The sequence below is a fragment of the Typopeltis vanoorti genome, chromosome 14, assembly GCF_054136105.1.
Source record: "Typopeltis vanoorti isolate ZY-2024b chromosome 14, IOZ_Tvanoo_1.0, whole genome shotgun sequence".
Lineage (NCBI taxonomy): Eukaryota > Metazoa > Arthropoda > Arachnida > Uropygi > Thelyphonidae > Typopeltis > Typopeltis vanoorti.
The window spans coordinates 110,767,910-110,793,566 of NC_143562.1; the positions used below are offsets into that span (position 1 = coordinate 110,767,910).

The 25,657-nt window shown below is 37.2% G+C and overlaps 1 protein-coding gene across 3 annotated transcripts in view; it reads left to right on the top strand.

Annotated features, from left to right (window-relative positions):
* Nucleotides 1–25,657, top strand: part of LOC150099834 (leucine-rich repeat-containing protein 49-like) — an 853,241-nt gene that overhangs the window by 407,118 nt on the left and 420,466 nt on the right. For all 3 annotated transcript variants that reach the window (XM_090403687.1, XM_090403689.1, XM_090403688.1), the window contains exon 10: nucleotides 6,728–6,875. In XM_090403687.1, coding sequence (XP_090259813.1) covers nucleotides 6,728–6,875 — 148 coding nt within the window. The remainder of the gene's footprint in view (nucleotides 1–6,727; nucleotides 6,876–25,657) is intronic.

The window sequence follows — 25,657 nt, forward strand, 5'->3', positions numbered from 1 at the left end:
GGCAAATAAGTCAGCTTGTGCTCTTAGAGAATACAGAGACAAATGTAAGAAAGCTAAATCCTGTATAATACTAGTAAACAAAAGTCATGAGAAGACTTTGGTAAGAGCATAGAAAATAAATATCAAGAATGTGGCAAAATATTCTGGAGGCTATTGAAAAATCTCAGAAATTGAGGAGAGTGCTGTAAAAGGAATCAGAGATGATAAATGTGACATGAAAACTGGTGAAAAAAGATGTCCTTGAGGTCTGAAGTAATTGCTTCAGAAAATTGTTAAACGAAACAATCAGCGACAGCAATTACTCCATAGATTGATGATCCAGACTCGATAGTTGAAGCCGTCTTCAGCATGCATGCAATCAGGAATACATATCCATACTTGAAGTAGAAAAGCCATCAAAAGCCTGAAATGTGGAAAGGCAGCAGGAGTAGATGATATTCAAGCAGAAATGCTCAAGTATGGAGGTATAAAAGTCTTTCTGTAGCTGCACTGCATAGTTCAGGGGCCTGGAACAGAGGAACGAATTCCAGATGATTCGAGTAGAGCTCTCATGGTACCCATAAATAAAAAGGGAAATAAGACTGAATGTGAGAATTACAGAGGTATTTCCCTATTGAGTGTTCCTCGTAAGATTTATATGAGTATACTTGAGAAACGGTTGAGAAGAATTGTAGAAGAAAAACTTGGTGAAGAACAAGCTGGATTCACGCCAAATAGAGGTTGTCAGGATCAGATCTTCACTTTACGACAAATAGTTGAGAAATCCTGGGAATATAACAAAGATCTGAATTTAAGTTTTGTCGATCTGGAAAAGGCATATGAGAAGGTGCCAAGAGAGAAGCTATTCAATACGCTACAGTTATGTGGTGTCAATGGGACATTATATCAAGCAATACTTAGTCTTTATTTGAGTTGTGAATCAACAGTTAGAATTGAAGTAGAGGAAGATGTTGACGTTAAATCTAGTGTGAGACAAGGATGTACATTATCCCCTCTATTATTTGCTATCCATTATCTATTATTTGATATCAAAATTGGAGATGTTAATCTCATCTCTTTACTTTATTCAGATGATGTTATACTTCTAAATAAATCTACAAGTCTGCAAGATTCCTTGACTAAATTGAATAACTGTTGTAATAGATTTGGTATGAAGCATTGAAAATATCAACTGCATTGTGAATGACGAACTTATAGAACGAGTAAAACATTTTGGCTGTTTTGGGACTATTTTTAGTATAGATGGTAAAATAAATAGGGAAATAGACAACAGAATCAACAAAACTACTATGGTAGGAAGTCAACTGAATAAATGTATATGGAATAAGAGAGAAATTAGTCTGAACACTAAATTAGCTATATACAAGACAGTTTTTCAAACCAGTTTTAACTTATGAATCTGAGAGCTGGGTTAAAAATAAAACAGTTGATCAAAGATTAGAGACCACAGCTGTGAGAGTCCTCAGAAAGATTAGGGGCATGAACAAATGTCAACGATGGCAATATCATATTGAAAATGAGGATATTACGAAAGAACTTGACATTGTTAGCAGCCAGGAATGTGTTAGTAGAGCTAATCTCAGGTGGTACAGTCACTTAAATAGAATGGAAGAGGATAGATTAGCAAAACAAGTGTTCTCTGCCATGTTGGCAGGACAAAGACACCAATATATAGGTAGATTGATACAGTAAAAAGTTCCTTAGAAGACATTAATATAAGATCTGATAATGCTGGAGTCTTGACAGATAACAGATTGATTTGGAGGAAAATATTTGATAGGAAGTTAAAAATGATGCAAGTTCTTCATGTTGTACTATCATATCCTGAACACCCCTTGAAGGATCATATCAGGAGTTTGATGATAAAAATGATAACGTGTTGGTACTGTAACTATTCTGTTCAATTTTTATGTTATGTTGCCAATTTACAGGGAGATATTCTGCTGATTATCTGCAGGTGATGTGAAGCCTAGGAGAGTTATTAGTAAAAGTGATGCTGTGGCTCTTCAGGAGGATTTGAATAAGCTGGAAAGGTGGAAAAATGAATGGGCAAGTCAGTTTAATACAGCTGAATGTAAGGTTTTGAAATTTTAGATGCACAGCTTTGGTGCTTCATAATCACTTGGTCGACTTATACTGGAGAAGTAGAGGAAACAAGGAATCGTGTTGTGATCACAGATAGAAATTTGAAGTTCATAGGTGATATTGCAATGGTTGTAAAGATAACCTAGATGATTGCTGCAACGTAATGAAGAGTGCTGACTAGAGATAGATGGTGGTTCCATTATATAAGCCATGATGGGACAGACCATGCCTGGGACTGGACTGTTGTGCTCAGATTTGGTCACCGAGATTTGAAGAATATGGAGTAACCTTGGAGCAAGTACAGAGGTGGAAATCTTAGAGAGGATACAGAGGCAGATAACAAAAATGATATCAGGACTGTATGTTTGTTGTGATGATAAATTGAGGGTATGTAGTTTGGTGAATAGAAGACAAAGAAGTAATATGATCAAGACTGTTGAGAAGTGTTTACAATTGACACTGGAGCGATTTTTTGTCTGTTGTAAAATGAGTGGGGGGGGGTAGGAGCAAGGACAAGGAGTCATCCATGAAAGTTGCAAAAGGAAATGGTGAGAAGTAAGATTTTACGGGAGAAAAAGATATCCTTGAAGTATGGAGTAATTACTTTGAAAAACTGCTAAATGAAACAAGCAGTGATGACAGCACAATGGTAAAAAACACTGACCAGGCATGCAGTCAGGAATACATATCCATACTTGAAGTAGAAAAAGCCATCAAAGGCTTGAAATGTGGAAAGGCAGTAGGAGTAGATGATATTCGACCAGAAATGCTGAAGTATGGTGGTATAAGAGTATTACAGTGGCTGCACTGCATAGTTCAGAAAGCCTGGACAGAGGGACGAATTCCCGATGATTGGCGTAGAGCTCTCATAGTACCCATATATAAAAAGAGAAATAAAACTGCATGTGAGAATTACAGAGGTATTTCCCTACTGAGTGTTCCTGGCAAGATCTATGCAAGTATACTTGAGAAATGGTTGAGAAGAATTGTGGAAGAAAAGCTTGGTGAAGAACAAGCTGGATTCAGGCCAAATAGAGGCTGTCAGGATCAGATCTTCACTTTACGACAAATAGTTGAGAAAGCATGGGAATATAACAAAGATCTGTATTTAAGTTTTGTCGATCTAGAAAAGGCATATGACAAGGTGCCAAGAGAGAAGCTATTGAATATGCTACAGTTATATGGTGTGAATGGGGCATTATACCAAGCAATACTTAGTCTTTATTTGAGTTGTAAGTCAGCAGTCAGAATTGAAGGAAGTACAGAAAGATGGTTTAATGTTAAATCTGGTGTGAGACAAGGTTGCACATTATCCCCTCTGTTATTCATTATCTATATGGATCACATTATGAAGGAAAGTGGTATTAAACATGATATCAAAATTGGAGATGTTAATATCAGCTCTTTGCTTTATGCGGATGATGTTATACTTCTAAATAAATCCGCTACAAGTCTGCAAGATTCTCTGACTAAATTGAATAGCTGTTGTAATAGATATGGTATGAAGGTCAGCAATAAAAAGACAAAGACAATGAAAATAGGCAGAATCATTGAAAATGTCAACTGTGTTGTGAATGGAGAACCTGTGGAACAAGTAAAACATTTCAGCTATTTAGGCACGATTTTTACTCAAGATGGTAAATTAAATATAGAAATAGACAACAGAATCAGCAAAGCTGGTATGGTGGGAAGTCAATTGAATAAATTTATATGGAATAAGAAAGAAATTAGTCGGAACACTAAATTAGCTGTATACAAGACAGTGTTCAAACCAGTTTTAACTTATGGATCTGAGGGCTGGGTCAGAAGTAAAACACTTGACCAAAGACTAGAGACCACAAATATGAAAGTCCTGAGAAAGATTATAGGCGTGAACAGATGGCATCAATGGCAATATCATATTAAAAACGAGGATATTAGTAAAGAACTTAACATTGTCAGCATCCAGGTCACTTAAATAGAATGGGCGAGGAAAGATTAGCAAAACAAGTGTTCTCTGCCAGGGTGGCAGCAAAACGACCCAGAGGAACTCCAAGATATAGGTGGATTGATACGATACAAAGTGCTTTAGACGATAGAAATATAAGATCTGATAATGTTGGAGTCTTGACAAGTAACAGACTGATTTGGAGGAAAATTGTAGATAGGAAATTAATAATGATGTAATTTTTTCATGTAGTACTATCATATCCTGTATACCCCTTGAGGGTACATGGCAGGAATTTGATGATGATGATATAGTAAAATGTTTTGCAATGATCTAAGAAAACTGAAATTTGAAACGTCTACTGCGATAAAAGTGGTACAGAACCTGAAGATTATTCTGGGTTTTTCTGGAATCTGGAGTAATTCTTTTGAAAAATAAATGGCATTAACACATGACAGAACACTTTTTGACATCATCCGTCTTGTTGTGTACTAATGAGATTCGTCTTAGGAAGTTGTGGATTGACACAGCATCATAAACTTATTTTGATTTTTTTTTTTTTTCCATTCCTTATATTCTATAGGGAGGTCTTGGTCCAAGTATTCCACTCTTAAATATTCTGTTTAATAAATGTTTGTATAGTTTTACACATGTTGCTGAAGATTATGTGATCCTTGGGTGTTATTGTAACTGATTGACATTGAGTTTAGCAGTATTCTAAAAAGATTTCTCTGTTCATCAGTATGTATTCTAGTCCTGTATACACCATAATTTCCTACTGTACTTCACTCTAGTATGCAAATATTGAGAAGACAGAAAATATGTACATCTGGTATATCTCTAGAACTTTTACTTTCTGTAGTACTTCCTGAATAATTCAGAGAAAGAAATAATAAAAACCATCATAGTTCCCTTAAGATTCCCAGTTGCTTAGAGAGGGAAGGAAATAGCTTGCATGATATGTCATTGACAACTTCCATGATTTTTCAACTGATTCTGCTGCTTAACAGTTATTGTAACTGCATACCTTCAGAGATATATCTTGCTTTATCTAAGCTCTTTCAGGCAAAAATTTCTGCATGGTGCAACACCGCCACAAATCATCCCATTTATACATGCACTCACCAGTTTCTGCATTTGACTTTGCTCACATGTCATCTGTTTTGCTACTCTTCAATAATAATAAAATTAAATTTACAACTTGCACCATAATGTTTGTTTTTAGATACATGATTGGATGTATACATTGTCATTCATTTTGAGAAGAGTAACTACCCTGGCTAGTTTTGACCTTTATACTGAGATTTCATATTGAGCTAGACCCATTGAGATTCTGAGAGCTAAATCAGTGCAGAAGTCATGCTTTTCATATATAAGTAGCAAAATGGTTTATCAACATATCATTGAAATTCTCTGCATTAGAGGTAGTTGAAGGAAATTTTTGCTTGGTTACAAAGATTATAATAATATAATCTTTGTAACCAAGATTATAATAAATTATATTCTTGTTTTGTCCTTTACCCAGGCATAAGAAAATACAAGTTTACACTGGTTTAACTTTCATTAATGAGACTTTAGTAAAAGTTGAAACTAGTCTAGGAAGTGATTCTTTCCATAATGCATAGCGATGTATGTATATATATATATATATATATATATATATATATATATATATATATATATATATATGAAAGAAAGTGTACTGTTGATAATAGAGCAAATTGATGAAGTAATCTGTCCCCCTATATACGAGTTGCCTGGTCATGACTTTATTTGGTATATAAACTTATGTCTGTTCATGGTAGCATAAAGGATTACAACATCAATATAATTTCTTGTCTATTATAATTTACTTTGTACCCAAATATAAAACTTTCTACTTTTACTGGTAATATTACATATACAAGTAACATTGTTTCTATATAGTATAACAGAACCCAAGGTTTTGTTTGATAGTTACATGAATGAAAGAATTTTACAATCAGTATATACAAAGGTGGTTGGAGTGTAAATCTATGCTGAAAACAGCATTTGCACAATGTTATGACAAAAGTTGTTTTTTTTCATGAAAAGATGACCTGTGAAGTTTGTCAGTTTCAATGCACATGATATTTAGAGTAGATAGTTGCATCGTGATTATCCAAAATGCATTCTACACGTTTTGATCATAATGGTGCATCCTAAACCAAGGATCTTTTCAACTCTTCTAATGATGCCCTTTGGTTGGAATGACCTGAGTTCATATTCACTCAAGGATATGAAAAATCATAAATGCTTTTCACCAGATGAATTAGCTGGTGTCACATCAACAGGAATTTTTCTCCTTTAAAAGAGGCAAGCCAACTACGGAACACAAACAATTAACAGACAAAAAAAAAAAAATGCATTTATGAAGTAGTATCAAATGACTATGAGGTAGTTTAGTTTGGGGTGGTCCCCTCAGTGAGTCTTCAGATTCTGTTAAGGTGCCATATAATTATATTAATTTCTTTTCCCATGTTGTCTTTATTCAGTCTTCCAATTCTTATAAAAGTTGGTCATTTTTTGAACCCTCCTCACTTGTGAGACTCTAAACTCTAGCTTAGTCTGTGCATAAATTTGGAATTGTACTACATACATGACTAAAATGAATTTTATAGGCTATTTTCATGAAGTGATTAACTTATAATGAACTGTTTATAATGAATATGCATCAATAATATTTTCTCCCTTTAGGCTTGAAGATATGTCTTGTGTAATGAACATTTCATCACTCTCTGAATTAACGTTGGAGGGTTGTCCGATAACTCAACGTTCAAATTACCGTTACTTAATTCTGTTTCGTCTCTCCAATCTCCGATTCCTGGATATGAGAAGAGTTTTGGTAATTCTTTTGTTTTTTTAAGAAAAATAAATTAACTATATCTACTTGATCACCTTGCTCTAATTTGGGAAAATATTTTTTTATAATATTTTATTTTCTTCTTCTTTTTTTTTTTTTTTGTCTGGCCACAAACCCTGCTCTAGAGACCAAATGAAACTTTTTCAAGCCACCGCAGACCTATTTGGAACCTTCTTCTGATTTTGATTATGATTCTTCTCTAGTGGCTTGAAAAAGTTTCAGGCAGGGCAGTGGTCCCACATGCAGCAGCGAAATTCACCTACCACCTAAAGACAATTGCAAACATCCATGTCCATGGTACGATTTGAATGCACATCCTTTTTGTTGGAGAGAGGATTTGCTAACCACTCAGGTAACCAGCTGGGTGCTTAGCAGTTGATCTTTGTCCTGACTAAAGATCATATTTATAAAATATGAAGACTACAATCATGTTGAGAATAGCTATTTTAATATTAATATAATAAAACACATAACACTTTGTAAACAGTAAACAGAATTAAGAACTTCACTTAATAAGAGTGATTTATTAATCAGTTTTGACATCTCTTCCCTTTTCACAAATGTCCCAATCAATGACAATTCTTCTTTTACAGGACAAATGGTGTGCAAGATAGGATGCATGACAAGTGTTTGCCTGGAGGAACGATAGAAAGAGTGGCTATGGCAATTAAGAGGGGGGTGAAAGGGTGGATGAGATGATTATGATGGTAGAATGAATGACTTAAGGGGCAATGTAAATTGGGCATCGAAGGATATGAGATTCTTGTTGAGGTTGTACAAAAGAAAACGCAGAGAGGAATGATAGTGTGCATATGCTGCCTAGGTATGATAGTGATGAGCTCAGCAGAAGAGCAGTAATATTGAATAATATAATAGCTAGAATGTGTCAGATGAGAGGATTGGAATATGTGGATGCTTGGAGGACGTTTGAGGACAGAAAGGAATTGTATGCGAGAGGCTGCTTGCATTTGAATAAGGAACGTAGGCATCTGGAGAGATTGCTGTTTTCTGAATGAGTCAGTGCAGGAAAACGAGAATAGCCAGAGTGGATGGCAGCAGGGGTGCTTTTGTGGGAATGGGTGCTTGGGAGAAGGGGGACAACATCAGGTAACGCTGACCCCAGTGGATTCTAGAGGGGGATAATGCTAGGTAAAGAAACAGTGGCATTTTTATGCTTTATACTAATGCCAGGAGTATCCGGAATAAAGGAGAGGAATTGGTGGAGCTGGTAGCATCAGCCTGGCCAAAGATTATTTAGATCACTGAGAAGTGGTTGACAAAAGAGGATATAATAACAGCAATAGAAATAGCAGGGTACAGCATTTTTCGGCAGGATAGGAAGGGAAAGCATGGTGGTAGTGGAGTACTGCTTATGATAAGTGATGACTTGTGTCCTCTAAGAGTGGAGACTTTGGAAGGCTGTGACACTAATGATTTTGAAAGCATATGGTGTGAGGTAGAGGTGGGCAAGGCAGGATATTTAGTGGGGTGTTGCTACAAACCAAGGAGCACAGACGGCAGGGACTAGGAGATGTTTAGACAGTTGAGCTTGGCAAGTGCAAGAAGAATGATTGTTATGGGAGATTTTAACTACAGCAATATAAATTGGGAAGAGGAAGATGCGTGTAGCAATAAGGGATTGGAATTTCTAGAATTCTTGAGGGACAAATGTCTTAGACAACATGTAATTGAGGGAACAAGAGGTTCAAGAGTTTTGGATTTCATCATAGCATCAGAAGAGCTGATAATAACTGAGATTGCTGCAGTCAGACTTTCATTGAAAAGCCAGGTCAAAGGAGCTGCCAGTTCCTTAGCACATTCTCTCATGTGGTGAAATACCATCCAGTCCTACAGCTTTACTAACATCCAGAATACTCAGTATGTGGAACACACTCTCCTCCTGCACCTCTAAACCTCGAACCTGCTCTATCCCTCTAGTATTCAAATGGTGCAGGAGGAGAGTGTGTTCCACATACTGAGTATTCTGGATGTTAGTAAAGCTGTGGGACATTTCTCTGCCCCTAGTTGGGGAGAGTGACCATGTAGTTTTGACTTGGAAGATGAATAGAAATGCAGGAGTATCAAAGAAAAGGGAATGTATGTGAATTATAATAGTGTTATATATCTACTTGGGGGGAGAAATTGGAAGGGTGGGATATCATTAGTGCTTGGGAAATAGTGAAGGAATATTTGTTAGCAGCAGTTGTAAACTGTATTCGACAAGTGAAGAAGAGGACACAATTTAGTGTAAAGTGGATGAAAAACAATATTAAAAAGGAACTGCATGTGAAAAAAAGGCTATGGAAGAGATATAAGGAGAGGGGTAAAAAGCATGAAGAATATAAGACACAGGCCAGGAGCGGGACTAATTTGGTAAGGAAGGCGAAAATGGAACATGAAAAGAGATTGATCCAAAGAAAATCCTAGGGAATTTTTTAGCTATGTGGCCAGTAGGAGGAGAAATGACTGTGGAAGAATGACATTGTGGGATAAAAATGGGAATAGAATGACCGATGCAGAAGATATAGTGGAATTGTTCAATGAACACTTTATTGGAGTATTTCATCCCGGAGGAGTCAATTTGAATACTAGAGGGATAGAGCAGGTTCGAGGTTTAGAGGTGCAGGAGGAGAGTGTGTTCCACATACTGAGTATTCTGGATATTAGTAAAGCTGTGGGACTGGATGATATTTCACCACATGAGAGAATGTGCTAAGGAACTGGCAGCTCCTTTGACCTGGCTTTTCAATGAAAGTCTGGCTGCAGGAAATGTGCCCTTGGAATGGAAGGAAGATAAGATTATGCCATAGCATAAGAGCGGTAACAGACTGGAAGTGTAATTATAGGCCAGTTTTTGTGTCATCAGTAGTTGTTAAGATCTTGGAGAAATTAGTGAGGGACCGTATACAGCATTGGGCAGATGAGGGTAATGTTATCTGTGAGATTCAACATGGATTTGTTAAGGGACAGTCTTGTTTTAGTATTATGCCAGCCTTTTATAATAAATTTACAAGACCAGTTGATGAGGGAAAGGCATATACTGCCATTTTCTTGGATTTAGCAAAGGCATTTGACTGATATTTTGACAGCTGATATTTAAGTTGCAGCACATGATATGTTGCAGCAGAGAGCTGTATATTGTGGGGCAGTTTCAAGGAGGCAGAAGATTGCAAGTGGGGTTCCACAGGGCTCAGTAGTGGGATCTATATTGTTTGACCTTTATATCAATGATATTGTCAGTGGATTGCAGGGGATATTCAGTTGTTTGCAGATGTCCTGCAGAGGATTTGAATAAACTAGACAGATGGGAAAATGAATGGGGGAATTGGTTTGATGCAGCAGTATAGAAGATCTTGAGGTTTGGGACACATCAGTGGGGCCATGTTAAGAGATGGTTACAGAGTTTACACTGGGGAGTTATTTTCTTGGTTAACCAGTGGGAAGGAGTGATGACAAGTGGCCATTCCTGGAAGTTATGAAAGGAAGCTGTGAACAAGAGGGGTGAGGAGTGGTTTCTTTGCATGGAGGGGGGTTGAACCTTGGAATACATTGCCTGGTAGAGTGGCGAGAGTGAAAACCATCTCAAGGAGTGGTATGATAGATTTTGTGTTTCTTACGAGGGACCTCCTGCAATGAATCCTTATAGATTTTTGATAGACTTTGTGTTTCCTAGGAAAGACCTCCTGTGATGAGTCTTTTGACTCCATGGAAGCCTGAATAATAATAATAAATTTCCACTGATATCACAGCACTCTTTGCCTACTACATTCTGGTTATATTATGTTACAAAATACTTTATACTTGCAAAAAAGCAGCAGAACAGCCATGGGCTCACCATTATCTTCTGCAGTTGCTAACTTTTATATGGAAACTTTTGAGCAAAATATGCTCTACGTTGCTTTACTTTAACACCCACAGTCTGTCTTAGGTATGTTGACTTTGTAATCTGGCCACATGATCACCAGGCTTTAGATACCTTCCTCATCCACCTAAACAAACAACACAAGCACGAACTGTTCACAATTGAAATTGAAATTCAGAACACACTTCCATTTCTAGATACATATGTCACAAGTCTTCCTTCTGGCAGTCTTTCCTTCACTGTTTATTGTAAGCCCACGCATACTGGTCAATATATACACATCCAACCACCATCTAACACAAAAAACTATATGTCATTAACACACTCAAAAAAGAGGACTTTAATGATTTGCTCCAATGAACAAGCACTCCAACATGAATTAAAAGTTATTAGCAGCACTTTCCTAAATATGGCTATAACAGATACACCCTTTATAAATTTCTTCACAAGGTTGCACCTAATAATAAAAATAGATTACAATAAAACTATAGCCATTCCTTACGCTCACTTGTATCTTGTTCGAAAGTATAGCCAAAAATGTTATTCATTCCCATACGAGATCACAGATGTATCTTCAAAAGGACGAAACTCTAATTGACGTAAGTCGAGGGATGACTGTAGTGTGATAGGAAAGGTAGTTGCCATGTTCCCCATGTATGACTCAGAGAGCAAAGATCCTGAATGATATATTAGTGGAAATATGTGACGAGAAAGGATTGCAGTTTATTAATGTGTGGAATGAGATTGAACCATGAATTATATTATATAATAGTAATGGACTGCATTTGAATGGTTTTTGTGTGAATCATTTGGAGAGACTGCTGTTGAAGGTAAAGAACTGCATGCAGACAATGAATCTGAGTAAGTAAGAAACGATGGGAAAGATTAGTAGAGTAAGGACGAAGTGATTGAAGTTGTGCTTATGAATGAAGAAGTAGGTAGCATGAGTATAGAGAATGAGAGAACAAGTGTGCAGGACATACAGGGAAATGGAAAGGCTCAGGGTGGACAGGGAAACACAGCATGAGAATGGTTAATGCTCCAAGAGGGTGTGCGTGTGTTTGTAGACAAGAATGGAAGGCAATGAACTGGCATCAAGGGAACATAAGAAGGTTCTTAGATCAATAAGGTGAAAAAGAAATGGTCCAAGTTAAGTATGGAGAAGTCACATCTAATAAGTTATATCAGTGGAAAACTTGCTATAGATCTAGGCATGCGAGATGTCCCGTATTTTATGTCTAATTTTGCTGTCCCGTATTGTACTTGTAGGGACAGCCTGATGTCTCGTATTTCAGTGAAAATATAAAATTATAAATATTATGTTAATCAATTATAATTTTCAATATTCTTTTCGAATGATCCAACTTAAATTGATTTGCAAGTCATAAAAATTGACAATTCGAGGAAATTGTGTTCACACTTTACAGCGGCAGCATGGCAGTAACAGTCTCTTTCATTGGTCGCTTTTTATTTAGCATTGGCATTTTATTTATAATTCTGTACAGATATATTGCATTTGCTTATTTTCAAACAGTTCTTATTTGGATATTGTACAGTGTAGTATCGATACAGTATGTGGATGTTATTTCAATAATTATTAAAAAATAATATCTTGCCTTTTTCGAATGTGCAATATTTGTTTAATACATAACATATATAATTAAAGCAAATAAGTATTTTTATTAATTATACAAAATTAAATTAAATTTTGTTTCTTTCCTTAAGCCCTTAACAATGCCAAAACGAAAGTGCGCTTTTAACGATGAAGTTGAACTCAAATTGAGCAATTTGAGTTCCAGTTCCAAAAGAATTGATACTTATATTGTAAAACCAAATACTAGCAATGAAAGAAAAGTTGTTGCTGCTGAAATAACTGTGGCATTTCATGGCATAAAGCATCATCGTTCTACTAATTCTAATGATTGCAGCAGCAAACTTGTTCCTATAATATTTTCAGACTCACCAAAATTGTCCCATATTTGGTTTTTTCAAAATCTGGCAATCCTATATAGATCCAGGAATTAGCTATTATGTTTGTATACAAATGCTAGAAGTATGAGAAACAAGGTAAACAAAATGGTTGCATTAATTGAATCTGTTCACCCAAGATTTGTTGGAATGAGTGAGAAATGGATGACATCCTGATAGAAACAGAGATGGAAGGGTATAATGTAATTCATGAAAATATAAAGGGTAAAAAGTGAAGGGAGTGCTATTGATGATAGAGAAAGTGTTATGTCCATACAAGATAGAGATGCAAGAGGGAAAATAGTGCCAGTGGTTTTGAGGCAATATGGGTGTGAGATAGAGGTCAATAGAATGAAATACTTAAACAGATGTTGTTATAGTCCTGGTAACGTGGATGGTAGTGACCATGGAATGTATAATCCTTTTCTCATTTCCTTGGCTAATCCAAATTAGCCAAGGAAATAAGAAAAGGGTGATTATGGGTGATTTTAATTATGGCAATATAACTAGAATGATGAGATAGCAACTGGGAGGAAAGAAAATGAGTTTCTTGAGTTTTTGAGGTGTAACAGAGGGCACACAAGGATTGAGGGCCTTGGATTTGATCATCTCCTCAGAGGATGTCATATATGAGGTGTCAAATCACCCTCCAGTTGGTGAGTGAGAGTGACCATGAAGCGATTACCTGGATGTCAGCAGTGGGAGGATCTTGTGGGGAAAAGGTATATGTGGAACTACAAGGCTGGTGATTATGAGAAGTGCAGGAGACAGCTTGCAAGTGTAGCATGGAATGAGGAGTTGGCTGGAAAAGAGATCAATGCAGCTTGGGTGATATTCAAGAACTATCTAGTAGAAGTGATGTCTAAATGTATTCCAAGTGTCAGAAGGTTAAATAAGATAGGTGTGAAGTGGATGAATGAAGCGAGTAAGTAATGTGATACAGAGGAAAAAAGGCATTATGGATGCAGCATAAGAGGAACTGTAATAATTCTTCCATGAGGATTACAAAGAACAGGCAAGGAGAGTGAATTAGTTGGTAAGCGTAGCAAAAGTGAAGTATGAGATGTAGTTAGCTAATAAAGCCAAAAATAATCCGAAAGAACTACATATTGGAGTTCTTCTTTCGATATGTAGCCAGCAAAAAAAAAAAAAAAAAAAAACAGAATGATTATGGAAGAATGACATTGATTGTAGAATTGGTATAAGAACAACTGCTGCAGAAGATAGAGTGGAGATACTTAATGAGCATTTCATGAAGGTTTTTCATTCTTGTGAATGTGCCATCGTGGAGAGTTTGAGAGCAGTCGATGAGGAGGAGAGACTGACTGTTGGGGAGCAAGAGGTATATGGGGAATTGAACAAACTTGATAATAATAAGGCTGTGGGACTTGATAATATGTCACCACATATTTTGAAGAAATGTGCCAGAGAGTTGGCATCTGCCTTGACATATTTGTTTAATGTGAGTCTTGCACTGGGTCAAGTTCCAAAGGAACTTGACCCAGTGCAAGACTCACAATGCAATGGAAGGCAGGCAAGATTGTGCTGATTCATAAAGGAGATGACAGATCTCAAGCATCAAATTATAGGTCTACCTGTGTCTCCATTGCTGTAGTTTAAGGTGTTCAGAGAGGCTAGTGAGAACAAGATCCAGAATTAGGTTGACAATAATGGTATTATTTTTGATGAACAGCATTGATTTGCTAAAGGGAGGTCATGTTTTAGTAATCTACGAGGTTGGTCTGAAAAGTTCCCTACCTAACAATGAAAAAACAAATTTATAATATCAAAGTTATTTTTCAACATAATCTCTTTCAAGACTTTTTTCAAAACACCTTCCCACAAAGCCAAAACACCTTTGTGGGAAGGTGTTTTGGCAATGATGAAATTGTCCTGATGAAAGAGGATTTTTTTCCTTCTGCAAACCAGATCTTTTCTCAATAATTTTTTCGTCTGGACTGGTTAAAAGATCAAAATAATATCCTCTGGTTATTGTTTTACCCTTTTCAAGATAATTAATAAATATCATCTTTAGCATCTCCAAACACTGATGCCTTTCCTGCTGATGGAACCGAATTTGTCTTCTTTGCCACTGAAGCATCCTGCTTCTGCCCACTGTTTTGACTGCCATTTGGATTCTGGTGTGTAATGGTGAATCCAAGTCTCATCCCTAGTAATAAATCAGCACATAAAATCAATTTTATTCTTGTTAAAATGCTCCAAGCACTGTTCAGAGATTTTCATGCAAGTGCGTTTTTGATCTGCTGTGAGCAAGCGCGGCCCATCCTGTGCAAAGTTTTTCATTTGCAATTAGTCTTAGCAATTTCACGCACTTTGACTCACCAGTCATCCATATCATGCACTTGATCAATGATTTCTGGTATTGTTACATTTTTTTTTTTGACATCCTTCACGTGGATCATCTTCAAGGCTGGTACGGCCACGTTTAAACTTGGAAGCCGATTTCTTAATTGTCAAAAACGAAGGAGAAGAGTGCCCATAAACTTTTATGAACTTTGACTGAATTTCTTTTGCCGTTAAACCTTCTTTTACAAAGAATTTTTTAACTGCACAATACTCAATTTTATCCATTTCAAGGAATACAGACAACACTTTTACGTCAGATAGCTGTATAAAATAAAGTACTTGAAAGAATGACTTGCAATTTCACATGGATGCTTAACAGATGTACCATCTTAGAAAGAAAAAAATCTTGCCAATAGTTTTGCCATCTATGGTCGAGGCTGAGAACCTTTCAAACCACCCTCGTACTACTTATTACAATAAGGTGATGGCTTCATTGGAAATGGAGATAGATACCCAGTAATATACACTTAGATTTTGCATTAGGCTGTGGATAGATTATCGCATGATAATATCGAACCCTATCGCTAGAGCAGATAGGGTTGGATATTATAGTACTGCATTAGTTTCGAGTTTGATTGGCTGTCTGTTAGGTATTAGAAGTTGTATATGGGGAACAATATCCCAGAAGAGGAAACTGACTATGGGTGTGCCTCGGAGGGGTGCTTTAGGGCCATTACTGTTTAACCTGTATGTTAATGATATTGGGGAAGATTCGGATGGGGATATTCATTTGTTTGCACATGAGATGAACTATGAGGATTAGAGCAGATGTGGCCTTACAAGAAGACGAATAGATTGAGAGAATGCATGCGGGAGTAGGGATGCCAGTTCAATATTGCAAAATGTAAGGTTTTAAAATTTGGGAAACAATGATGGGGTGTAGAATTTATGCATGGTGGGGATATATTGTTGGAGGTGAAGGAAATAAGAGATCTTGGATTGATGGTGGATAAGGATTTAAAATTTAGAGGCCATATTGCCAAACTTGTGAGTACAACACAAATTCTGGGAATGATCTGGAGGACACTGACTTGTAAAAGTAAGGATATTCTTGTTCCATTGTATAAGGCTCTAATTAGCCCCACATGGACTACTGTGCATCTAGTTTTCAAAAGGACAAAGAGATGTTGGTCAAGAGGCAACTGACTAAGGCAATTTCTGATCTCTGGAATGTTGAATATGAGGAAAGGTTGAGAAGATGCAATATACAGAATCTAGTGGACAGCAAGAAGAGGAGTGATGTGATAGACATACAAAAGTTGGTAAGGGATTGTTATAGGATTGAAGAGGTTTTTCATAAAATCGTGCGAGATCAGAGGAGAAAAATAGGTCATACCTGGAAGCTGTATATGGTGAGTGTGAACAAGGGAGTGAAAAGCAGTTTTTTGCATGCAGGGTTGGGAATGATTGGAATAACCTTGCCTGAGAGTGTGCTGTCTGCAGAGAATTTGAATGCTTTTACGGCACTGCATGATGAGCTGTGTGTAGAACAATGAGTCTTTGACTCCATGGAGTCTTAGAGTAATAATATAACACTAGAGACTGCTAGGTATCAATCATGATCAAGCCCTTGTTCCTATTGAGTAGTCATGTGATTGAATTACTTGAGTTGATTCTTTGATACATCAGGATAAGAATTTTCTTCTAAACATGACATTATTGTGTGATTTCTTCTTTTGTGTGTGTGGGGGGGGGGTTCAAATCACTAACATTTTGAAATTTCTATTAGTTTCACTTATATATGGAATGAGCTTTCTTTCTTTATGTGATCTTAAGAGAGTTTGGATGGTCTAGATTGGTCTGGTTTGTAACTAACTCTGAAGTTTTGCTGTTATAGCAGACATCAATCTCAGTAGAAAGTCTTCCAATATATGGAATAAATACAGGCAGCCATGAAGGAGTAGAAATTGGAGTTCTTTGTGTTACTGTTCTTATATTTTAGGATGGTAAATGCTCTTTTTAAGGGGTGTTAATGATTTGTGAGAATGGAGGTAAGGATGTATACTAATTTCATTGGGTAATCTGCCTTACATCTTGTGTAAAGCAGATTACCCAAAGAAGGAAATACCGCTTTTTTGGAGACTAAATACAGAAAACATAGTTTCCCATTATTTTTGAATACTGATTTTGTATTTGAAATACTGAGAAAAATAGGTTGTTTAGTCAGAAACATATTACCAAATGATTATCTACCAGATAGCCAGTTTTTGGCTAATTAGAGTTAAGAATTCCAACATCATTATCGAGTTCCTGATACACACACACTTTAAGCAGTGTACACGGAAATCGAGCTCTTTGGTCAGAAAGACCTGGGTTCGATTTCCGTGTCAGTGATGTGAGGAACCTTTATCTGGTCTCTTTCAATGAAATGTTAGTTAGCCAGTCTCCTACTGAGGTAGGAGGTTTTTTCACCCATAAACTCAGGTTTTTCATCCCCCAAAGCAGGCAAACCCGCCCGTGAACATGCATCTACGGACATAGTGCACAGTTGGAGACATAGGGCTAACCACCTTATCCTCGAGTTACAGTTATGGTTGCAAATACTTGGAAAGTTTGTGGATACTTAAGTACCTGTTGGGACCACTGATAGAATAAAATAGACAGAATACTATGAGAGAACTACAAAATCAGTATTCAAAATACAAATACAAAATTTCAAATACAAAATCAGTATTCAAAAATAATGGGAAACTATGTTTTCTGTATTTAGTCTCCAAAAAAGCGGTATTTCCTTCTTTGGGTAATCTGCCTTACACAAGATGTAAGGCAGATTACCCAATGAAATTAGTATACATCCTTACCTCCATTCTCACAAATCATTAACACCCCTTAAAAAGAGCATTTACCATCCTAAATGTTCACATAGTTCACATTCATTTTAGAAATTATGGACTTTACAACCTTGTTATAAACGTTTTAATTTCCTGACGTTTCATCCTTCATATTAAGGTCATCATATGGAATATATACAAATATACAAGGACAAGCTGAGTCACATTTCACACAGTATGTTAAAGAGACAATGATTTGATCAACAGTTATTCTATCGGCATGACCTCTAGTGAAAATATAATGTTAAAAAAAAATACAGATAAAATTAAAAAATTAATTAGAAACTACATCAAAGCTAAATTCTATTTAAGATAACAACAGAGAAACATTCTTTCATATAGATAGTTTTCTTACAGTAACAATGATGTCCTAATTTAACACGACAATTGTTATATTGGATTTAAGATTCTGAATTATCTACTGTCCTGTTTATAGTTAACTATTAGGGAGAAAGTTTCCATGGGTAGAATATGTGCATTCCATATGCTTGGAATTTTTAGACCATCATTATTGTGCAGATTAGGGTGGTTGATAAGAATCTCACAAACTTCCTTAAGTTTACGTTCATTCCCTGTTTTGGTGTGATGTAAAAAATGGGTGCTTTTCCAGTCAATTCTATGTCAAGTGCTCAGGGCATGATCTTCACGATAGTTATTATATTTAATGTGTCATTTATGTTCCTTTTGTCTGATAGGAATTGTGCATCCTGTTTTCCCTATATATTGTAGATTGCAGGTACAATAAATACAGTATACTTCTGGATGGGCCAGTGGAGGGAGTAGTTCTTTGGATGAGTTGAGTAAGCTTTTTAATTTTGCAGGAGTTTAAAGGTGGCTTTGAGGTTGTATTTCTGTAGTATTCTGTTTATTTTATCTGATGTCCTGTTAATGTAAGGAATGGTTTGTCATGTTGAATTAGGACATTATAGTTTTATTGTAGTCTGGTTTATCTTTATTTTTTTACTGAGGTCGTGTAGAGAATTTTGTTATATTGTGTGTTGGCTGTAACCATTTTTTAGGAAAGTATTGCTGATCACTTTAAATTCATCTTTAAGCGCTTGTTCATTGGAACAAATCTTCAAAGCCCTGTTTTTTAAAGTATTAATGGCACCTAGTTTTTGTGTTGGGTGGTGGTAGGAGTTTATGTATATATATATTGTTCAGTATGTGTCAGGTAAACAGTGAAGGAAAGACTTCCAGAAGGAAGACATGTGACAAGTGTATCTAGAAACGGAAGTGTGTTCTGCTTTTCAATCTCAATTGTGAACTGTTTGTGTTATTTGTTTGTTTAGGTGGTTGAGGAAAGTGTGTGGTGGCCATGGGGCCAGATTACGAAAACATCGTCAACATACCTAAGCCAGACTTTGGGTTTGAAAGGAGAGGAATTTAGAGTATGTCGCTCAAAATGTTCCATATAAAAGTTAGCAATGGAGGGGGGTAATGGCGAGCCCATGACTGTGCCTTCTTTTTGTAGGTAGAAAACGTTTTGCCATACAAAATAACCAGAGCATAATACGTGCATAAAGAGCCCCATGATATCTGGAGTGAATTTTTCCTGTAAAAGAAGTATTGTCATTTATTCGGACATTCATAAAGAAGGCAGAGACATCAAAACTGACTAACAATCATCTTTTTCTAATGTAATGTCTTTGATTATGTTTATATAGTGTTGTCTGTTTCTGATATAGGAAGGGTAATGACCTACCAACTTCTTGAGTGTTGATGTTAATTTCTTGGCTAGGTGATAATTCGGGTTATCTATACATTTGACTATCGGCCGGAGTGGTGTGTTTTGTTTGTGTATCTTTGGTAGACTGTAAATTCTTGGAGAACAAGCATAGTGTGGAAATAATTTTTTGACTGTATCTTTGGGCCATGTAGTAACTGATTTAAGTAGCTTCTCTGTTTTCTTTTTTATTCTGTTGGTTGGTTCTTGATATGTACTGTTGTCCAAGACTAGCAGATTCATTTTTTATAAATATATGGTTTGGTTTAGAATAACAGTGGCACTGCCTTTATTGGGGCTCTAGTTATTACGATGCCTAGATATGATTTTAGTGATTTCACTGGTGTTAATTCATGTTTCATTAAGTTGCTTGTTTGATGGTACTACATGAATACTTACATCACTACTAACTTCCAGTGAACACTTTACCTCCAAATTAATCTGTTTGTCAAAACTCCAATAATATCAGCTGTCATATTTCGATCTTCTAAGGCACTTTTACTGTATCAATCCACTTAGATTTTCCTCTGGGTCTTTTTTCTACCCACCTGGCAAAGCGCATTTGTTTTGCTAATCTTTCCTCTCCCATTCAGTTTAAGTAGCCATACCACCTGAGAATAGCTGTTTTAATAGCATTCAGGAATGATAACACATTTCTGAATGCTAACAATGTTCAATTCTTTCCTAATATCCTCATTTTTAATGTGATATTACTTTTGACATCACCCGTTCACTCCACTAATCTTTCTCAGAACTCTCATATCTGTGGTCTCCAGTTTTTAGTCAGTGTTTTATTTCTAACCCACCTGCCAGATCCATAAGTTAAAATTGATTTGAACACTGTCTTGTATTACATTGTATAGCTAATGTAGTGTTGTAACTAATTTCTCTCGTATTCCATATAAATTTATTCATTCGACTTCCTACCATACCACACATTTCTAATTCTTGTCTTTTTCCATATTTAATTTGCCATCTTCATAAAAATTGTACCTGATTAGCTGAAATGTTTTACTTGTTCTATGTAGTTGTAGATAGTTGTAGAATCTAGTTGATATTTTCAATTTCTATCTATTTTTCATTGTCTTTTTCTTTTTATGGCTGGTTTTCATACCAAATTTATTACAGCAGTTATTCAGTTTAGTCTGGGAATCTTGCAGACGAGTACTGGATTTATTTAGAAGTATATCATCATCTGCATAAACAAAAGTGCTGAGATTAGGGAATCGCTTGGTGTCGCTCAGATTAGATAGTCGGTTTGTCAAGAGCTCCTGAAAAGATCAGTATTATTTTGTGTTAACATTAGATATTTTACTGAAATCTTAAGTAGTATTGTTTGCTTTTTGTTTCTTGGTGTGTCTGTGCAATTTTTGCGTGTTTTCTGTTATTTTAATTATTATTTTTAAGAAAAGATAGCGTACACATGGCACCGATAAAGAAAAAAATGGCAGCCAGGTCGCCATGTTTGTTTAAAAGTTTTGATGTAAACGAATTTATGCAATGTGCTGTCTGTGAGATGTATGCCTTGCGAAGAGCGGTAGGAGTCTGGTTAGAAAGTGATAGTGGAGTTAATATGTGTAGAAAGTGTAAAGAGAATGAGGACTTCAAGCGCGTTTCGTGTATCGAGACTGATATCGTTAACGGTAGTCAGAATGTAGAAAATGGCTGTGTGCTAGAGAATTGCGTGGTAGTGCCAGATAGGTGTGAGAGCGTCGCTGAAAGTGTAAATGAAGGTAGAAACACAGAAAGAATGGATGATTTGATCGATAATGAAAATGGTGAGATAAATGCGAGTAGCGAAATTGCCCGTTTGAATGGCGCGATTCACAGAGCCAGAAGACAACTGGAGCGTATGGAAAAATGTGTGTTGAACGTACCGACAAATAACCGGCGGAAGTCTGTGACGGCAAATAATAGAATGTTCGTAAACGTCAATAAAATGAAGGAGCGAGTGCTGTATGGGGATTCACTATTAAGAGGCATAATAATTGAGAATTTAACGAAGTCGTACCAGCCGGGTGCGAACATAAAGGACGTCAGCGAATCTATTCGACTGCAAAAACAGAGGGTGAAAGAGATGATAATGGTGGCAGGAACGAATGATTTGAAAGAGGACAAAATGGAAATGATAGAGGATGTGAGGGAGTTGTTTGAGGTAGCAAAAGAGAAGAGTGAGAGAGTTAGGATGGTGAGTATCTTACCGCGGTATGACAGCGAAGTGCTTAGAAGGAGGGCCAAAATTGCCAATGACTTTATGTGTGGGTTATGCATGGAGAGTGGTGTGAAATTTGTGGATGTGTGGAATGAGTTCGATGGGCGAAAGGACTTATATAAGATGGATGGGTTACATTTGAATGGAGTTGGTGTACGGAGACTTGAAAGAGTGTTGATGAATGATGTGGAAGTGGATGTACAGACTCAGGGAAACTAGATTTATTAAGAGGGGGGGGAGTAGATATGCAGACTTTAGGGGGGGGGCAGTTAAGTGTATGAATGAGTATATTATGCCCGGGCGAGTACAACGGACAACAAATCAGAATGGGATAGTTAGTATAAGGCATCAAAGTAGGGATGGGACAAATGGGCTTCTGCGATTCATGTACACTAATGCCAGGAGTATTAGGAACAAGAAGGAAGAGTTTTTGGCCATGGTTGGCACTTCCAGGCCACAGGTTGTCGGTATTAGTGAAACATGGCTGACAGAAGATGATAAAACTAGTGGGATTGAATGCGATGGGTATAGCGTGTTCAGGAGTGACAGGGTGAATAAAAAGGGGGGAGGAGTGTTATTGATGATAGCTGATGAGCTTCAGCCAAAGAGTATAGAAGTTGAACTGCAGGATGGGGAAAAAAGCACATTTGAGGCTGTTTGGTGTGAGATAGAATCTAGCAGAACAAAATATACAATTGGGTGCTGCTATAGGCCGGTGATGGAGTGGATGGTGGGGATAGTATGCATAAGCAAATAGAAGAAATGAGTGGAAGGAGGGTAATTATTATGGGTGATTTCAATTATGGTAACATTGACTGGAAAGAGGAGAGGGCACATGGGAGGAAGGAATTGGATTTTATGCAGTTATTAAGGGACAACTATCTACGGCAACATGTATTGGAAAATACCAGGGGGCAGAGAGTGCTGGACCTAGTAATTGCAACTGAGAATGTAGCTGTAACGAACATGACCATGTTGCCACCAATTGGTGAGAGTGACCATAAGGTCATGACTTGGGAGGTGGCTAAAGGAGTCGAATTTACAATTAAGACAGGGTACATGTGGAATTACCGGGCTGCTAAGTATGACAAGCTTAGGTGTGTGTTTGGCTCAATGCCATGGCATGTAAAACTGCAAGGGCTGGATGTTGATAGTGCATGGGAGGTGGTTAAGAATTGTTTGCAGGAGGCAATGGTTGACTGTATACCAAGAGTCCGAATAATAAATCAGGTAGGGGTTAAATGGATGAATAACACTATTAAGCTTGAGCTGCAAAAAAAGAAGCAATTGTGGAGGAAATTTAAGGAGAAGGGTGATCATCAGGTGCATGAACAGTATAAAGCTCAAGCCAGGATGGTAACAAGGGTGGTAAGAAAAGCAAAAGCCGATTACGAAAGGAAATTGGCCATGCAGGCTAAAGAGAATCCCAAACAGTTTTTTCAATATGTTGCAAGTAAAAGGAAAAATGCTCATGGTAGAATGATCTTAAAAAATGCTGAGGGTAGGGAGGTAACCTAATCAGTCGATGTTGTGGAATTACTGAGCGAGCACTTTGCAAGAGTATATCATCCAGGTGGTGACTTTGCGGAAATGGAAGAACCAACAGCTTATACTGGAATTGTGATGAATGAAGTAGAGGTAACTAGTCTATTACAGAACCTCAATGTCAATACATCTGTGGGATTGGATGGAATACCAGCTCGTGTCGTACGTGAAGCGGCCAAAGAATTGTCAGTGCCCTTGACCATTTTGTTTAATTTGAGCCTCAGGACTGGGTCAGTCCCAAGGGGGTGGAAAGAGGGGAAAATAGTTCCACTGCACAAAGGTGGTTCCAAGGCTGCTGTTGAAAATTACCGGCCAATCAGCATAACAGGAATCATTATCAAGGTCTTAGAGAAAATAGTCAAGAGGAAAATACAAGATTGGATAGAAGAAAATGGGATACTGTATCGGGGACAGCATGGTTTTGTGAAGGGTAGGTCATGCCTCAGTAACTTGCTCACGTATTATAACACAGTGACGGCTGAACTGGATAAGGGTAATGGGTTTACAGTGATTCTACTGGACCTTGCTAAGGCCTTTGACAGGATACCACATGGAATTCTAATCAGTAAATTGCAGCATATGGGAATGGACATAGGGTTGGTGAGATGGATAGGAGGGTGGTTGACGGAGAGATATCAGAGAGTGGTTTACTCAGGAGTAGAGTCCACAAGATGGCCTGTGACTAGTGGTGTGCCACAAGGATCTGTTCTTGGACCACTGCTGTTTAATTTGTTCATAAATGATATAGGAAAGGATCTGAGAGGAACAGTTCAATTGTTTGCGGATGATGCGAAGTTGGGTAGGGCAATAGTGAATGCAGATGACGTCAAAATTTTGCAGGATGATTTGGATAGATTGGAGGTCTGGGCTAGGGAGAATGGATGTCAATTTAATGTGGCAAAATGTAAGGTTATGCATTTTGGTGTGAAAAGATTGGAGGCAGTTTACTGCATTGGTGGAACCGTGCTCCAGGAAATTGATGAGGCACGAGATTTAGGAGTGTTGGTGGATAAGGAATTGAAATTTAGGGGACACAATGCAAAAGTGGCCAAATCAGCTCATCAAATCACTTGGTTGCTGAAGAATACATTGACAAGCAGAGACAAGCAGGTTATTGTTCCTCTGTATCGAGCCTTGATAAGACCTCATCTCGACTACTGTGCCCAGATTTGGTCACCTAGGTTTCTTCTTGATGGGGAGGAGGTGGAGAGGATCCAGAGGCGAGTGAACAAGATGATAGCAGGTCTGTGGAATGAACCGTATGAGAACAGGTTGAGGATTTGTGGGTTGCAAAAATTGGTTGATAGGCGGAGGAGGGGAGATATGATTGAGACATTCAAATTACTGAAGGGTTTCTATAAAATTAATTCAGAAGATATTTTTGAGAACAGGGCTGGTTGTGGGAGGACTAGGGGACATCCATGGAAACTGGGCAAAAGTGTGGTTAGTAAAGGTGTTAGAGCTGGGTTCTTTACTTATGAGTGGAATGCACTCCCTGAGTCTGTGGTGGATGCTGTGACAGTGAATGAGTTTAAGGCGAGGTATGATAGATACTGTATGAATGTCCAATAGTTGTGATGAAAATGATTTGGGGCCTCCCTCGATGAGTCTAATGACTCCCCGCAGTTGCCCGTAATAATAATAATAATAATAATTAACATCTCCAATTTTGCTATCAGATTTAATATCAATTTCCTTCATAATATGATCCATATAGATGATGAATAACAGACAGAATAATGTACATCCTTGGCTCACACCTAATTTAACACGTTCGTTGGTATATGAGGCTCACAAGCCAACTACGAATATACCCGTATGTCGATTACCGCCCTCTTATGGCAAGCACAAGTTAACCTGTATTATAAGCTCCTTAATTTGGACTCTTGGCTTGTGAGTAAAGCAGAGAGCACGCCTGGGGACTTGGTAGAAGGAAAATAATTTCATCAAAAGTTAGTATATTATATATGAGGCTCACAAGCCAACTACGAATATACTCATATGTCGTTTACTGACCACCTATGCCAAGCACGAGTTAACACATAGTATAACCCATAATTTGTAAATCAAATTACGAATGGTACACTTTAAAACAATTTTCCACGCACAATGGTGGTTTTTCCTGGCACAGACAGGAAAATAATAACGTGTTTCCCGTCGTTTATTTATTTTTATTTTAATTTATGTGCTACGAGATTACTCATAGTTGGTGTATGAAACAAAATTCTATCTGATAAGCCGGCTACGAGATTA